This window comes from Enhydra lutris, unplaced genomic scaffold (genome assembly GCF_002288905.1).
Source record: "Enhydra lutris kenyoni isolate GAN:26980312 unplaced genomic scaffold, ASM228890v2 scaffoldscaffold26, whole genome shotgun sequence".
In the NCBI taxonomy this organism is placed as follows: Eukaryota; Metazoa; Chordata; class Mammalia; order Carnivora; family Mustelidae; genus Enhydra; species Enhydra lutris.
Window position 1 is genome coordinate 6695524 of NW_019154110.1, and position 17466 is coordinate 6712989.

The following is a 17466-nucleotide window of genomic DNA, read 5'->3' on the forward strand; positions in this document are numbered from 1 at the left end:
GAAAACCCAATTGACAAGAACTCCCTCCGAAGCCCGCGGGTCCGATCTGTGTTCCGCCTGCTTTCCCAGCCGGGATCGCGATCCCGGGCGCTCACCCTGGGGCGCCCGCGTCGAGGGCACCCCGCGCTCGCCGGCCACGTCCCAAAGTCCTCGCTGCCCGCGCTTTCTTACCGCCTCTTCCCGCGTCCGACTCGGCTGAGCTGGGCCCAGCCTCCGCGACCGCTCCGGCCGGGTGGGCGCGGGGGAGCCGGAGACGGACCCCGCTGCCCCGGCTGCTCCCTCTGCGGGAGCCGGCCGCCTCCATGGCCTCCAGGCTGGCGGGGCCCGGCCGCGCAATGCCCTAGGAACCGGCATTCCGGAAAGCTGGGAGCATGGTGGGGGTCCTGGCCATGGCGGCGGCAGCTGCTCCCCCTCCGGTGAAGGACTACGAGATTGAGGTGAGCTAGTGTATCTCTCTCTGTAGGAGGTGGGTGAAAGGGAATCCCGACTTTGGATCTAGGAGGGGAGAGGAGAGACCAGGTGAGGCCCCACGGTTGTGACATTGTGTGCAACAATTGCTGGAGTGTGTCGCTTCCTAAAGCCGTGATAAGTGCTAACAAACATTGGAAAGTCAGGATTCAAAAGATACCTCGACCAGTTCCCAGATCCTGAAATGTTGGTGGAACCTGATGTTTTGGACTTGTGAAATGTCACAGAGGATCCCAGGATCAAGTCTGGGTTCATCGTAAGGAATCAGAACTTTAGTTTGAAAAGAATCTCTGAGTTCACCTAGTCTGTCCACCTTAAAGACCTTTAAGAACAACTAGTCTGTTCAACTAACCTAAGACTACCGCTTAGATTGTCATTACGGGAGTCAAAGTAATTTTTTAAAGAATCAGTTTCTCATCTCATGGCTTTAGAGCACGGAATGCTGTTATTCTTATGTTTTCACCAAGTTTCAGTGAAATGCTCTAAGCAGTCGTTATAAAGATGCTTTAATGTCATGAAGTAATGGAGTAGCATCTCAAAGTGACAGTTGTATTTTTACACCTTTTCATCTCAAGCTAGCATTCTAACTGAAATACACATACTGGTGTCTGAAGTGAGCCAAGATGTACCTTCACTTATTTAACTCGGACTTTCTTATTTTTTAGAATTGAATAACTTTTTTCTATTTGCTAATAGTTGTGCTGATATTTGTTTGCTAAATCAATTTTTTGCTAAAAAAATCTCAGTTTTCTTGGATGTGAAGAAAGACTTTTGGTACTTGAGTTAGACAGTTCTTGATTTTTGTATGGTCAATTTATCAAGCTTTTCCTTACAGTTTCTGTTTTTGGTGCCCTGCTTACCTTATTTCATAGTAATGATACTTTCCTTTTAGTATTGCAGGGGTAGGGGCCTTGTATACATTATTTTGCTTAATATCAACTGTGCTGAGGTATCATTATCTGTATCCATACAGATGAGGGAAGAGGGTCAAAAAGTAATTAAAAGTGGGGCACCTGAGTGGCTCAGTCTGTTAGGCGTCTGCCTTTAGCTCCGGTCATGATCCCGGGGTCCTGGGAGCCAGACCCCACATTGGGCTCCCTGCTCATTGAGGAGCCTGCTTTTCCCTCTCCCTCTGCCTGCTGCTCGCCCTGCTTGTACTTTCTCTCTCTCTCAAATAAATAAATAAAATCTGAAGAAAAAAAAAAAAGGAAAGAAAATTAAAAGTTAAAAGTGGGCACCTGGGTGGCTCAACTGGTTATGCGTCCGCCTCTTGATCTCAGGTCAGGTCTTGATCTCAGGGTTATGACTTTAAGCCTTGCATTGGTCTTCACATTGTGGAACCTACTTTAAAAATTAAAGAAAAAAAAAAGTTAAAAAGTAATATGCTTCGGGTCCTATGCTAGTAGATGCCAGAGCCAGCACTTGAACTTAGATCCGCCAGACTCTAGGGCCCATAGTATCATGCCTTTGATAACCATCTCGGGGTAATAATAGTACTAACAGCTCACGAGCATTTTCTTCCAGTGCTTTTACCATTTCATTTTAGCAGGTGAAATTTTAATCAGTAACTTATTTTGCCTCATATTTATCCAACTGGTTAGAAATTTGTCCCAATACCATTTATTAACTACTTATTTTCTCACTAACTTAAATGCTACTGTTCTCCTATACCAAGTTCTAAGTATATACTTATTTCTTTATCTGGTTTTCTAATCCATTCCATTATGTTGGCTACCTTATTCATGCATCATTACTATGCCTTTTTTTTTTTTTTTTAAGTAGTCTCTACCCCCAAGTGGGGGCTCAAACTCACAACCCCAAGATCAAGAGTCACACGTTCCACTGACTGAGCCAGCCAGCTGCCCTTCAGTACTTTGTTTTTAAGGACAATAGCTTTGTGATACCTTTTAATTTTCTAGGAGTATAATTCCCCTATTCACTATTTTTAGACTTTATTTATTTGTCAGAGAGAGAGAGAGAACATGTGTACAAGTAGGGGGAGCAGCAGGCCGAGGGAGAAGGAGAACCAGGCTCCCCACCTAGCAGGGAGCCAGATGAAGTTTCGAACCCAGGACCCCAGGATCATGACCTGAGCCAGAAGACAGATGCTCAACCAACTGAGCCACCCAGGCGCCCCGTCCCCATTCATTACTTACCTTTTTTTTTTTTTTTTTAAGATTTTATTTTTAAGTAATCTCTACACCCGGCATGGGGCTGGAACCCGAAACCCTGAGATCAAGAGTCACATGCTTTACTAACTGAGCCAACCAGACACCCCTCATTACTTATCTTTTAAAAAATTTTCTTGTCATTCTGGGAAGTTTAGTTTAATGAATGAACTGAGGAAAATTAAAAGAAAAGATTGAGGGAGCTTTTTGTAGTAATAGTTTTTTCTAATATGTAAGGTACTAATTTATGGCCAACAAAAATATAACTTTGTAGTATTATAGTCAACTTGATATGTGAGGGTAATAACAGGAGGCAGGCAGTAACTTTTAATAACAAAACACTGGAAAGTTTTGGTTTTTTTATTTGTGGTATGTGTCCTTCATAATTTTTACTTGATTAGTAAATTTGAGGATCATAGGTTTGTTCACTATATGTCTGTTTCTTAGAAATAATATGATTTTTTAAAAAGATTTTATTTATTTATTTGAGAGGCAGAGAGGCAGGCAGAGAGAGAGGAAGGGAAGCAGGCTCCCTGCCGAGCAGAGAGCCCAATGCGGGACCCGATCCCAGGACCCTGGGATCATGACCTGAGCCGAAGGCAGAGGCTTTACCCCACTGAGCCACCCAGGCATCCCCGAAATAAAATGATTTTTTAAAATATTTATTTGTTTATTTTAGAGAGAAGAAGAGAGTGCAGGGGGGAAGGACTGAAGGAGGAAAGAGAGAATCTCTCAAGCAGTCTACCTGTTGAGCACAGAGCCCAGCAAGCAGGGGCTTGATCCCATGACCCTGAAATCATGACCTGAGCCGAAATCAAGAGTTGGATGCTTAACTGACTGAGCCACTCAGGTCCCCCAAGAATACCTTATTTTTAACTTAAAAAGGAAAGAGGGAATGGAATTAGTATTTGTAGAGTCTCCACCATGCATTTGACTTCACACATTCTTATGCAACGTGTTCGTTACAAATTTTGTGGGATGGGTGGTAATATTCTAAGGTTATAGAATGAACAGAGGCCAACAGAAATTAACACATTTGTACATATAAGTATAGTGGCCTTGAAACTTTTTATTCAAGTATACATAAAGTAAAACACACAAATTATAAGTGTATGGCCTGATGTGATATTGAGATTTGAATGTAGGTTTAATTTTAAAGCTCTTTCTTTAGGGCATCTGGGTAGCTCAGTTGGTTAAGCATCTGCCTTCAGCTCAGGTCATGTGTCCCACATCGGACTCCTGCTCAGTGGAGAACCTGCTTCTCCCTCTCCCTACCGCTTCCCCCAGCTTGTGCGCTTGTGTGTGTGCTTGCTCTGTCTCTGACAAATCAATAAATAAAATCTTAAAAAAAAAAAAAAGTTAGAAAAAGCTTTTTTTTCCCTAATAAATCAGGTTCATTACCTAAGGGAGCCTTCCTTTTATTATCCAAATATCTAAAAATCCAAATATCCAAAAATCTAAATATCTAAAATATTAGATCCATATTTACAATTTATGTTTTGTATTATTTTGTTTGAAATAACTGCTTTTTTTTTTTCTTTTAAATTGATAGGCATGCAAAAAGCGAAGGAAAGATGATGACAGATCTTCCTGCAAAACAATTACAAAATATTTATCACCAATAGGGAAGACTGGAGACAGTGTCTTCTCTCCCCCAAAATCCAGTAATATTCTGGATTATTTTAGAAAGACTTCCCCCACAAATGAGAAAACACTGTCAGCAAAAGAGTGCAAGATAAAGTCATCTGCTCCATTGCCCTCTGACAGCAGCAAAGACTGTAAACCACCATTGGAAATGTTCTCAAATCTAGAGTTTAAGAAGAGAGGAAAGAGAGTTAATTTATCTCATCGGCTGAATAGTGTTAAAACTGAAAATGAATCTCCAATTAAAATTAGTAGTGATGATAGCAAAAAAGACTCTAGTCTAAATCATGATTTTGTAGAAAGTAATACTTCTCTTTTAGTCTACAAGAAACATGTAGAGGTCCTGGCAGAAAGTATTCAAGATAAAAAACAGCCAAGCACTATGACTTCCATAAAAAGCTCTAAGAAGGTGAATCCTAAAAAAAGGATCACAAAAAATGATTGCAAAAAAATGAGAAAAAGGAAGCACAGGGATATAATAGATATATCTGAAAGCTTACCATTGGCTGAGGAGCTCCCTCCAAAGGATTGTAAAGATAGGAAACAGAGTCCGCCTTCCCTAACTAATGAGATGGAGAGTCCTGCAAATGATGTGGACTCCAGAGGTGACAGACCCAGAACAGCCCACTTACATGATAGTACAATTACTGTCTCTTACGAGGAATTTTTAAAAAGTCACAAGGAAAATAAAGCAGAACACATACCAGACTCTACAATGTCGATCTGTATTCCCTCTGAAACTGTTGAAGATATGGTCAAAAGTAGTTGTGTAAGTGACCCAGAAGCCTGTGACATTTCCCAACATGGACGCTATAAGACAGTTACTGTTCTTGCGCAAGTTCACCCTGTCCCCCCCAGAAAGACAAGGAAAATACCCGCCATTTTCTTGAAACAGAAGCAGTTGGAAATGGAAAATAGTCTGTCTGATCCCGAGAATGAACAGACCGTTCAGAAAAGAAAATCCAATGTTGTCATCCAGGAGGAAGAGTTGGAATTGGCAGTGTTGGAAGCTGGAAGTGCCGAGGCCGTGAAACCAAAATGCACTCTAGAAGAAAGACAGCAGTTTATGAAAGCATTTAGGCAGCCGGCAGCCGATGCACTTAAAAATGGAGTCAGGAAGTCTGAGAAGCAGAAAGAGCCCAATGAAAAATCTTTAAACGAGGAAGGAAGAGACAATAATTCTAAAAGAATCACAGAAAATCCTAATGTCCAGGTGGTTTCGAATTATGGTAATTTGCCATCACACACTGAGAAAGGAAGTTTTCCTAACGAGAAACGTAAAAAGCTGAAGAAAAAGGATAAGAAAATGTTAGATACTGGTATTACCGCAGGCGAAAACAGACAGGGCAATATTCAAAAGAAAGCAGCCACTTTTTCCTTTAGAGATACACAGAATCAAAATAGACTTAAAATGAGTTTAAGACAAAAGAAAATAGAAGTTTTCAAAAACAGCACACTATTTAACAGTGAAAGGCTTATTTGTAAAGATTTAGCAAATGATGACCTAAAGATTTCCTCTCCGTGTAACAAGAAGTCTTCAAGAAGAACCAGCATGCCGGTTAAGGATAACGTTATACATTCTAAAGCTGAATCTGAAGACAGTTTGGTAAATGTTTCCACACCCAAGCCAACCAGAAGGTCTATAAGAACCAGCAGCACACCTACTACAATAGTCATTAGCGGTACCGATTCTGAAGAGGGTAGTCCAGCAAAGGCATCCACTCCAAAAGCAGCCAGCTTACTGGAAAAGCACAGTTTATATACAGCAGAATTAATAACAGTACCTTCTGACTCAGAGAGCCCTATTAGGTAAACTTTTGTATTTGTTCTGAAGTTCTGAGTAGTCTGTATTTAATACCTGGGAAGGAAAATACTTCAAGCATTGGAGACTATTATTTTTTCTAGAACACAGCTGATTAAGAAAACAGTTTCAAAAATGCTGTTTGTTTTCCACATTTAATTTAAAGTCAGGAATGGTTTCAGAAGGATTTTAGATGTGTTTTAGATGACTTCAAACTCTCATCATGGTTGCTAACTTCCTAGAGAAATATTTTTCAAATATGAATTCTAGGAGTGCCTGGGTGGCTCAGTGGGTTAAACATATTCTTCGGCTCTGGTCATGATCCTGGGGTCCTGGAATCGAGCCGCATGTCAGGCTCCCTACTCAGTGTGAAGTCTTCTCCTTCCTCTCTTGCTCCCCCTCGTTGTGCGTGCTCTCTCTCTGTCAGACAAATAAAATCTTAAAAAAAAAAAAAAAACAAATTCTGTGCATGTAACAAACATGAGATTAAAAAATGAGTTTTTTTTTCTTGGGTAAACTCAGCCATATTCTATGAGGTATATACTTGCATGCTGGTTTTGGCCAATGGAAGGGTGATCTTAGGAGGCAATTTTCTGTAAAGCTTATGATTTCTAAAAGGAAACATTTTATATTTTCTGAGAGTTTAGCTTGAAGTTTGCCTTACTTTCGATCAGTAGTTTGAATCTAATTGGGAGTAATTTTTTTTAAAGAACTGTACAGGGCACCTGGGTGGCTCAGTTGGTTAAGCAACTGCCTTCAGCTCAGGTCATGATCCCAGGGTCCTGGGATCGAGGCCTGCATCAGGCTCCTTGGTCAATGGGATCTTCCTTCCCTCTCTCCCTTTGCCAGCTGCTCCCCCTGCTTGTACTCTGTCTCTCTCTGTCAAATAAATAAATAAAATCTTAAAAAAAAAAAAAGAACTGTCTAGAAATTGGAGCCATGTTTGGTTCTTTTCTATATTTAATTGAAATTCTTACACATAATTATGAAAATGCTTATGATTGTCTTTTTTCCCCCAGAATGAAATTCACCAGAATTAGTACTCCTAAGAAATCTAAGAAAAAATCTAAGAAAAGATGTGAGAAATCTGAAGCCACTGATGGAGATTTTACTTCTCAGACTAGAAAGGTAATTGAAATCTCAGGGGGTTGTTTAAGTGGTATTCTGTTTCCTAAATCAACAACTGCTATTAGAAGTAGTATGCCAAAAGAAGATACACAGATTTTATAGATTGGTTATGTTAACTACAGTCATATACTGTTACTATTGTTCTGTTCCTCTGGTTAGTTTGTTGTCAAATAGCTTACTGTGAGATGAAAACAATTGGTAAGGACAGTATAATTTACTTAGAAAAAGTTTTCTTGGGGGCGCTTGGGTGGCTCAGTCAGGCTCAGGTCGTGATCTCAGGATTGTGAGATTGAGCCCTGTGTCGGATTCCAGACTCAGCCCTGAGTCAGCTTGTTCCTCTCCCTTTGCGCCTCCCCGAGCTTGCATGTATGTGCGCTCTCTCTCTCCTCTGTTTCTCTCTAAAATAAATAAATAAACAAAATCTTTAAAAAGAGAGAGTGAAAAGAAAAAGGCTTTTTAGTAAGAGTTACATTCTAATCATTTTCCTTCAGGCTGCTTTTATAGGTCATGATTGAATTTTTGGTTTGTTTCTAAGATCAGAGGCTAAAAAGTGGGGTCTATAACTGGTACAGGTCTAAAAACCCTGGTACTGTTGATATTTTGGGCTGGATAATGTCCCCTTTGTTATAGGGGACTGATTGTGCATTGTAGGATGCTTAGCAGTAATGGGGCCTCTACCCATGAGATGCCAGTAGCTCTCCAGCTTCCCTGGTTCTAACAACTAAAAATGTCTCCACACATTACAAATATCTCCGGGAGGGAAAGAAATCTACTACTACCCTAAAGGGAGAAGTAGAGTATATAAGAATACTATAGGGGTGCCTGGGTGGCTCAGTGGGTTAAAGCTTCTGCCTTCAGCTCAGGTCATGATCTCAGGGTCCTGGGATCGAGCCCCGTATTGGGCTCCCTGCTCACTTGGGAGCCTGCTTCCATTCCTCTGTCTCTGCCTGCCTCTCTGCCTACTTGTAATCTGTCAAATAAATAAATAAAATCTTAAAAAAAAAAAAAGAATACTATAGCTGCTTTTACAAACTAATATCCCCAGGGTGAGTAGGAACAGGTATGTGTGTGTGGGAAAGCCCCCAGTGTGATTGTGACATAGTCCTTGCGTGAATACCGCTGCAGCAGAAGATTGGCATCTCCTTTGTTGTTATTAACAGCTGTCATGTTTTTTGACTGCGTATCACATTCCAGACGCTATGCTTAGTACTTACCATTAATCTCATAAAGTAAATATTTAACCCTGTTTTGAAGGACAGAGGAGCCAAAGGAGGTGAGAACATTTAAGAGTAGTTGAAGTGGTGTACAGTAGGATCCAAACTGCGTGGGTGCAGTGAAGGCTGATAAACAGGGAAAAAGTAGTGAGTGCTGTCGAGAGGTTTCTTCATTTTTTTTTTTTTTTAAGGATTTTATTTATTTGACAGAGAGAGAGACAGCCAGGGAGGGACCAAAAGCAGGGGGAGTGGAAGTGGGAGAGGCAGACTCCCCGCTGAGCAGAGAGCCCGATGTGGGGCTCAATCCCAGGACTCTGGGATCCCACCCCGAGCCCAGGCCCAGATGCTTAACAACTGAGCCACACAGGCGCCCCTCAAGAGAGGTTTCTGATATAGTCAGGAGTAAGTAAGGCTGGGAGGATGGGTGACTAGGTCAGAATGTAGGGTGTTGGAAATTACTTATTTTCAAGGTAATAGGATTATGATTGGTTTTAGTTTTCTTTATTTTTCTGTTTTCTGTTTTTTTATAAACATGAACTTTTTATTTTTATTTATTTTTTTTTTTAAATATTTTATTTATTTATTTTACAGACAGAGATCACAAGTAGGCAGAGGGGCAGGCAGAGAGAGAGAGGAGAAAGCAGGCTCCCCGCTCAGCAGAGAGCCTGATGTGGACCTCGATCCCAGGACCCTGGGATCATGACCTGAGCCGAAGGCAAAGGCTTTAACCCACTGAGCCACCCAGGCGCCCCTAAACATGAACTTTTAAAAAAAAATTTTTTTTTTTAAGGCAGCCTGTTCCATTGTAGGGCAGCTTCTTTCTTTCTCTTTCTTTCTTTCTTTCTTTCTAGATTTTATTTATTTGACAGAGGGAGACACAGTGAGAGAGGGAACACAGGCAGGGGGAGTGGGAGAGGGAAAAGCAGGCTTCTCGCTGAACTTGGAGCCATACACAGGGCTTGATACCAGGACCCTGGGATCATGACCTGAGCCCAAGACAGCACTTAACTGTCTGAGCCACCCAAGCGCCCCTTAAAATTTTTATCAGAAAAAAATAACGGGGGTGCCTGGGTGGCTCAGTCAGTTAAGTGTCCAACTCTTGGTTTTGGCTCAGATCACAGTCAGATTTGAGAGATTAAGCCCTGGGTGGGGCTCTATGCGAAACATGAAGTCTGCTCAAAATTCTCTCTCCCTTTTCCTCTCCTTCTCTTCCCCTGCCACTCATTTGAGCTCTCTGAAATAAATAAAATCTTTAAAAAAATATATTAGAAAAAAATGCTTTTCAAGACATAACAGAATTACTTGCCAAAATGTGTGTGTGTATGGTTTTTTCCCCACACCTTCACAAAACCATATCTTTTTGTGTAACAGATCGTTTCAATAATTGAATTGTTAATTTAAACTTAGGTCAGTTATTTTGTAAGAATTTATAAGATTTCATCAGCCTGCCAGAAATTTTTCTAGCAGAACAACAAATCTGTTCGTCTACTTTACAGAAGTAATCTTTGTTTTCCTAACCTTCTTACGTATATTTTGAATATTCATACCTATGCTTTTCAGTGGTTTTTAAAAAACAGCAAACATTTGTTTAAAAAACAGAAGTGTATAAAATGAAATGTGAAAACGTTTCATCTTCTCTCTAGGAGTAACCGACTTCATTTTTTTTTTTTTAAGATTTTATTTATGTATTAGAGAGAGAGTGAGCAGGCTTGAGTGGGGGGAGGAGCAGAGGGAGAGGGACAAGCACACTGAGCTGAATGCAGAGCCTGACTTGGGGCTCTGTCTCATGATTCTGAGATCATTACCTGAGTTGAAATCAAGAGTTGGATGCTAAACTGACTGAACCACCCAGGTGCGCCCCAAGGGGTAACTCACTTTTAATAGTTATATGTTTGTCCTTCTAGACTTTTTTCTGTGATTAAACAGATAAATGTCACTTTTTAAAGAGATCATATAATGTAAACTGTTTGCAGCTTGCTTGCTGTTTTTTTGTTGTATTTTTGGGCCCAGCGTGGAACCCAGTGCAGGGCTTAAACTCAGACCCTGAGATCAAGACCCGAGCTGAGATGAAGAGTCAGACTCTTAACCTACTGAGCCACCCAGGTGCCCCTGGATGTTTTTGATCTAAATATAAAAACCTGTAAAACTCAGAATATTGAAAGCATGTTGTCCGGAAGATAATATTTAAATGCATGAGATCACTTAGGACATCAATGGCAAAGTCAGGCCTAAAGGCCAGATTTTTTTCTTATCTAGTGCTCTTTTCCATACTTAATACCTTTTCAGCCTCTCTCCAATGGATTCACCTCAAAGGTGACTAAAATCAAAGAACAGATGCCATGAAGATGGTGGGTAAATAACCAACAATTCTTTCCTATGCATCCAGGTATCTAATACATCTCTCTGGGTGTTTTCCACAAATGTAATTATATTTATCTGAATAAATTTCCAGTTAGAAATAAAGGCAAACCAAATATAACTAGACACATTGTAATTTAATTTCCTTGCTAAGATTTGAGTAACTATTTCTTTGTCTTTTATTTAATATTATTTGTGATTATAGTTTTCTATTACATATATTTTTTAATGGAATTTATTTTTTATTTATTTTTTAAAATTTATTTAATTGACAGAGACAGAGAGGGAATACGTGGGGCAGTGGGAGAGGAAGAAGCAGGTTTCCCACCAAGGAGGGAGCCCGATGTAGGGCTCGATCTCAGGACCCTGGGATCACGACCTCAGTTGAAGGCAGACACTCAATGACTGAGCTACCCAGGTGCCCTTTTAATGGACTTTAGTTTTTAGAACAGCTTTAGCTTCACAGCAAAACTGAGTGGAAGATACCAAGATTTTCCATATATCTCTTGTCCCTACACTGCATAGCCTCCCATATTATCAGTACCAGAGTAGTATATTTGTTACAACTGATGAACCTGCATTGGCAGATCATTATTACCCAGAGTCTGTAGTTCACTTTAGGGTCCACTCTTGGTCTTGTATATTTTGTGGGTTTAGATGTATCATGGTACGTATCCACCATTGTAGTATCAAACAGAGAGTATGGTATCACTGCCTTAAAAATCCTCTATGATGGGCCTGTTCATCCCCTCCTCCCCACCTAACTCCTGCAACCACTGATCTTTTTTACTGTCTCCAAAGTTTTGCCTTTTCGAAATTTTTTTTTAAAGATTTTATTTATTTATTTGTCAGAGAGAGAGAGAGAGAGAGCACAAGTAGGGGGAGCAGCAGGTAGAGCAGGCAGAGGGAGAAGCAGGCTTCCTGCTGAGCAAGGAGCCCGATGAGGGACCCGATCCCAGAACCCTGGGATCATGACCTGAGCCAAAGGCAGCCGATTAACTGACTGAGCCACCCAGGCATCCCAGCCTTTTCTAATTTTTTTAATCATTAAATATAAAATGTTTGCCACTAACCTATATTAATATTTCATATTTTTTTGTTTAGGCAAGCAGTGCTTCCAAAAATGTATCTAGAGCAAAACAATTGATTGAAAAGGCAAAAGCTTTACACATTAGTAGGTCAAAGGCTGCTGAAGAAACAGTGACACCCTTGAGACGTTCATCTAGACATCAGACACTTCCTGAAAGGAAGCCGTTGTCAGAAACAGCAGTAAGTATTAGAAATATTTATTGGTATGAGTTCTGTCCTCTTCTGCTGCTTAAAGTGGGAGAGGGAAACCATTACAAAATTATAGGGTAGAACTGTAAGATACCCTTGAGGGCGATAGAAAGAATATCATTTTCAGTTGTGTTTTAGAAGCTTTGGGTTCTTTTGCCTACAGAATACAGTCTGAATCCTTATCAAGTCATTCACGATCCTTTACAGGCTGAATAAGCTCTTCCCTTTCCTCGAAGCAAGCATCTTCCTCATACACACAGTTTGCTCTAGTCACACTAAATTATTCATTTCTCCCCCAAATGGTGCAGTGTTTACTTGTTCCACTTTGTAGTCTTGGCTTGAAATTAGCTATTCAGAATACTTACTCTCTTCTACCTGAGGAATTCCTACTCAAAACGTTAAGTCCTGCCAAATGCTAACACTTCCTCTTTTTCTCGTTCTTTTTAAAATATTTTGTTTATTTGACAGAGAGAAAGAGAGATCACAAGTAGGTAGCAGCTAGAAAGAGAGGGGGAAGCAGGCTCCCCATTGAGCATAGAGCCTGATGCAGGGCTCAATCCCAGGACCCTGAGTTCATGACCTGAGCTGAAGGCAGAGGCTTAACCCACTGAGCCACCAGGTGCCCCGCTTCCTCTTTTTTTCAAACCAGCTTTATTATAGAGATATGAGTCACATACCATACAATTCACTATTTAAAATGTGCAATTCATTGGCTTTTACTATAGTCACAGAGTTGTGTACCCATCACCACAACTTTAGAACATTTCATTACCCCAAAAGAACCCCTATTTCCCTTAGCTGTCACTTCCCAGTCTCTCCTCTCCGAGCCGCACCCAACCACTAATCTACTTCCTGTCTCTGTAGATTTGACTATTCTGAACATTTAATATAAATGGTATCATACGTATAGTATATAGTCCTTTGTGTCTGGCTTCTTTCGTTCATCATAATGTTCTCAAGGGTCATCCATGTTGGAGCATCAATATTTCATTTCTTTTTATTGCCAAATAATACCCCATTGTATGGATATATCACATTTTATTTACCCATTCATTAGTTGATGGACATTTGGGTTGTTTTCCACTTTTTGGCTATTAAGAATAATGCCTCCTCTTGAAACCTTTGCTGATGTCTTCAAGACAAGTAGTTTCCTTCCCTACATGTACTTTACTTCTATGGTTTTTGTATTTTGGTCAATATTGCCTTCACCATACTTATAGACTAGCTCTCTCTCCATTACCTAAGCCATGGTGTAACCTTGAAGCCAACTCTTGTTTCATTTGTATATGTACTCAGTGCCTGCTGTATTGCCTGATATACAGTAGATGCTCGATAAATGTATGCTGACCACATGAAAATGTATCAGATTTTCATCTAATACATTTATAGAATGTATAGCTTTCGAAGAATATACCTAAAATTTTTATAGCTTGGTCATATTGATTCTTAAGTCTGTTGGTTGCTTCTTTAAAAAAGAAGGCCATGGTCATAATAAATCCACTCTTTGATATGTGAACTTGTATGATGTAATGTAGACTATTGTCACTGTATGTTTTCTGTATTAGGTAGTGTCTGATGGAGAGAGGTATGGAGCTGCTAATGTCATTATCTTAACCTGGGGCTTCTAACGTCGTAATCCTCTTGACATTTTAAAACATCAATTGTATGACATATTTTTAAAATGTTTTTCTTATTCTGTCTTAGGACTCTGTAATAATTATCGATTCAGATCATACTTCTTTAAAGCATCCTGAGAAAAATCAGAAGAAACTTCAGTGTCTGAATGATGTGCTAGGAAAAAAACTAAACAAGACTCCTAAAAATGTACCTGGTAATCAAATTTGATAATGCTTATGATGAACATTAGAATGTTTTAGAGAGATTATATTGCTCTGAATGCTGTCAATTTAATTCCTTGCTTTCTATGGTGTAAACTTAATTATATTAAGTATTTCTATCTGTTTAGCCTCAGTTAAGTTTAGAGGTTCTCAAACCTGATAGATCATCAAAATTGTCAGAGTAAATTAAAAAATTTCCTAAATCTTTAGGTCCTTCCCTAGGCATATTGACTGAGAATCTCTGGAGGGGGGTTATGGGAATCTATAGTTAAAAAGTTGCCTGGAGATTCTGATAATGATATTGGGAGACCAGATCATTGTATAGAAATTTTTTAAAGTAAGAAGTTAGTCTTTTTTAAGATTAAAGAAAGTAAAAAGGTTTAATTTTTTTTAAGTTTAAGAAGGTAGTGGTATAATTTGAAAATAGCTGGAGGTAAGAAGAGATGATAAACATTGACACTAACCTAAGTATTTATTTTTCTAAGGGAAAATGAAAGTTGCTCCTTTATTTCTTACCAGAAAGGCTCAAAAAACAGCTGATCCTGTTCTTGGTTTTGATGAAAGCAGGTCAGTCCAATACAAATTTTTAAATGCTGAAATATCTTACAGAATGTTTTTGTATTTTTTTTTCCTTTACTTTGATGAGAAAGCATGTATGTTATCATTGAGGCTGTAATAAGTTCACTTTTAAAGATGACAATATTAACAGTGCTACAACTGCAATTTGAAGATCATTTTGTGGCCCATCTCTAGATGAAACAGTGGAAACATAAACCAAAAGTACCAAAGAGCTGATTCTGAACTTATTCAGCAAATATTTAAATACCTGCTATGGGGCACCTGGCTGGCTCAGTTGGAGGAGCATGTGACTCTTGATCATAAGGTCATGAGTTTGAGCCCCACATTGAGGGTAGAGATTACATTAAAAAAATAATAATAATAATAATAAAAATAATAAGTAAAAATAAATGAATAAAATAAAATCTTCCAAATACCTGCTATGCACCAAGCAGTATATTTGGCACTGGGAATATTATGGGGAACAAAACAAGACACATTCTCTGTCCTCATAAGGCTTATACTCAAAAGGAAGGATAATCTATAATTAAATATTAATTGAGCCAACAAATGAAAAATTGCAGTTGTACTAAGAAGAAGAGGTGCCAAGTTCTATTAAAGTTTATATTAAGTGGATTTGGTCTGGTCAGGCAAGCCTTTGCTAAGGAAATGTCACCTGAACTGAAGGATGAGCAGGAGTTCATCAGGGTGGAACAGTGTTCTAACCAGAGGGAACAGTCTGCAGAGTCCCTATAGCTGAAAGGAGCATGGCAAACAGAAGGTTGAAAGAATGCCAGTGTGACTTGAGCATAGAGAGCAGAGGTGAGAGAACTGTAGGATTAAGCTAGAGAGGTAGATGCCAGTCCATGTAGCACCTTTGGACCACATGCAAGAATTTTGTCATTACGGCAACGGCCATTAGAAGCAGTCAGAGGGTTTTAAACACACGTCTGGACGTAAACATTTGGAATTTTGGAAAGCTTATTCTGACTGCTAGATCAGTTTGCTAGATCAAAATCCATAGTGATTAATTAGATCTGGGGGCTGGGGGTAAGAGAGAGGAAGGTGCAAAGATGACACTTAAGTTCTGGTGTCCCTGGGCAAGTGGATGGAATGTTGGCAAAAGACCAGGTTTAGGGACATCATGTTCAGGTTATTTTTTTCCTCTTTCACTTTTATTGAGGTATAATTACATATTGTTAAATGCACAAATCTTTTTTTTTTGTATTAAAGTATAATTGATGTACAATATCCTGTTAGTTTGAGATATACATAATAATGATTCGATATTTTTATATCTTACAAGAAGGTCCCCATGACAAGTCTAGTTACCATCTCTCACTGTATAGAAAGTTGCTACATTTCCTTGTACTCCCTATGCTGCACATTTCATCCCTGTGACTTAACTTTAATGACTGGAAGTTTATACCTGTTGATCCCCTTTCCCTATTTCATCTGCCCCCTCCCCTTCCCCACTCTGGTAGCTAACTCTTTGTTTCCTGTCATGAGTCCCTTTCTGTTTTGTTTATTCATTTGTTAAATGCATCATTCTTAAGCATAGCGGTTTTTGTAAGTACATTAAATCAATATTTAACATATTTCTTTTACTCCTGAGAGGTACTCTTTTTCTGTTATTCCCATCCTACCACAACAAAAGGTTACCACTATCCTGATTTCATCACCATTGATTAGTTTGATTTCTGTTACCGGGGATTAGTTTTGTCAGTTTTAGAACTTTGTGTAGACTTTACATATATATTCTTTCATATCTAATTGCCTTTGGTCAGTACACACACATACACACATTTTTTTGTTGTTGGTGGTGTTGTTTAAAGATCTTATTTTTTTATTTGACAGAGAGAAATCACAAGTAGGCAGAGCAGCAGGCAGGGAGAGAGGAGGAAGAAGATTCCCTGCTGAGCCGAGAGCCTGATGTGGGGCTTGATCCCAGGATCCTGGGATCATGACCTGAGTGGAAGGCAGAGGCTTAACCCACTGAGCCACCTAGGCGCCCCCCCCAACACATTTTTAAAAAATCACTTTTATTGGGTGCCAGGGTGGCTCCGTTGGTTAAGGTCATGATCCCAGAGCCCTAGGATCCAGTCCTGCATTGGGCTTCCTGCTCTGCAGGAAGTCTGCTTTTCTCTCTGACCTTCCTCCTCTCATGCTCTCTCTCTCTCATTTTTTCTCTCTCAAATAAATAAATAAATAAAATCTTTAAAAAAAAAAATAAAAAATCACCTTTATTCAGGTATAATGTACATACAATCATATGCATATAATATCAAGTAAACAGTTGGAGGTTTAATAAATGTACACATCTGTGTAATCTCCACAACAATAGAGAACATCTTCATCACACTCAAAAAAGTTCCTTTGTGTCTCTTTTCAGTTAATCCCTGCCCCCCAAATCCCATGCAATTTCTGATCTGTTTTCTGTTGATAGAGATTGGTTTGCCTTTTCTAGAATTTCATAGAAATGAAATCATACAGGAGGTACACTTTTGTCTCTGGCTTCTATCAGTCAAGGTAATGTATCAGTAGTCTGTTCTTTTTTATTGCTGAATAGTATTCCTTATATGAATATATCGCAGTTTGTTTATCCATTCTTTAATTGATGGCCATTTGGGTTGTTTCCAGCATTTGGCTAGAAATTAGGCTGCACTTAAGCTGCTGTGAACATTCCATACACATGTGTAGACAGTGTTCTCATTTCTCTCGAGTAAATACCTAGAAATGGAATTGCTCTGTCACTAGGTGGGTGTATGACTAACATTAGAAGAATCCGCCAAGCTATTTTCCCAAGTGGTTTTTCCATTTTACACTCCCACCAGCAGTGTATGAGAGTTCCGGTTGCTAACACTTGGCATTATCAGACTTTGTAATGTTAGCCATTCGAGTAGGTTTCTAGTGGTCTATTTTTTTTTTTATTCTTTTGCCTTTTATTATTATTTTTAATCGATTAAATTTTTAAACCTTACTGGGGTATAGGGGTGCCTGGGTGGCTCAGT

General features: G+C 39.4%; 1 protein-coding gene across 3 annotated transcripts in view; it reads left to right on the forward strand.

The window, feature by feature from the left end:
- Positions 1–261: 261 nt before the first annotated feature.
- Positions 262–17466, forward strand: part of LOC111151535 (ATPase family, AAA domain containing 5) — a 45605-nt gene continuing 28400 nt past the window's right edge. For all 3 annotated transcript variants that reach the window (XM_022509594.1, XM_022509593.1, XM_022509596.1), the window contains exons 1-6: positions 262–437; positions 4189–6089; positions 7101–7209; positions 11886–12050; positions 13764–13890; positions 14383–14464. In XM_022509594.1, coding sequence (XP_022365302.1) covers positions 372–437; positions 4189–6089; positions 7101–7209; positions 11886–12050; positions 13764–13890; positions 14383–14464 — 2450 coding nt within the window. In that variant the 5' untranslated portion in view covers positions 262–371. The remainder of the gene's footprint in view (positions 438–4188; positions 6090–7100; positions 7210–11885; positions 12051–13763; positions 13891–14382; positions 14465–17466) is intronic.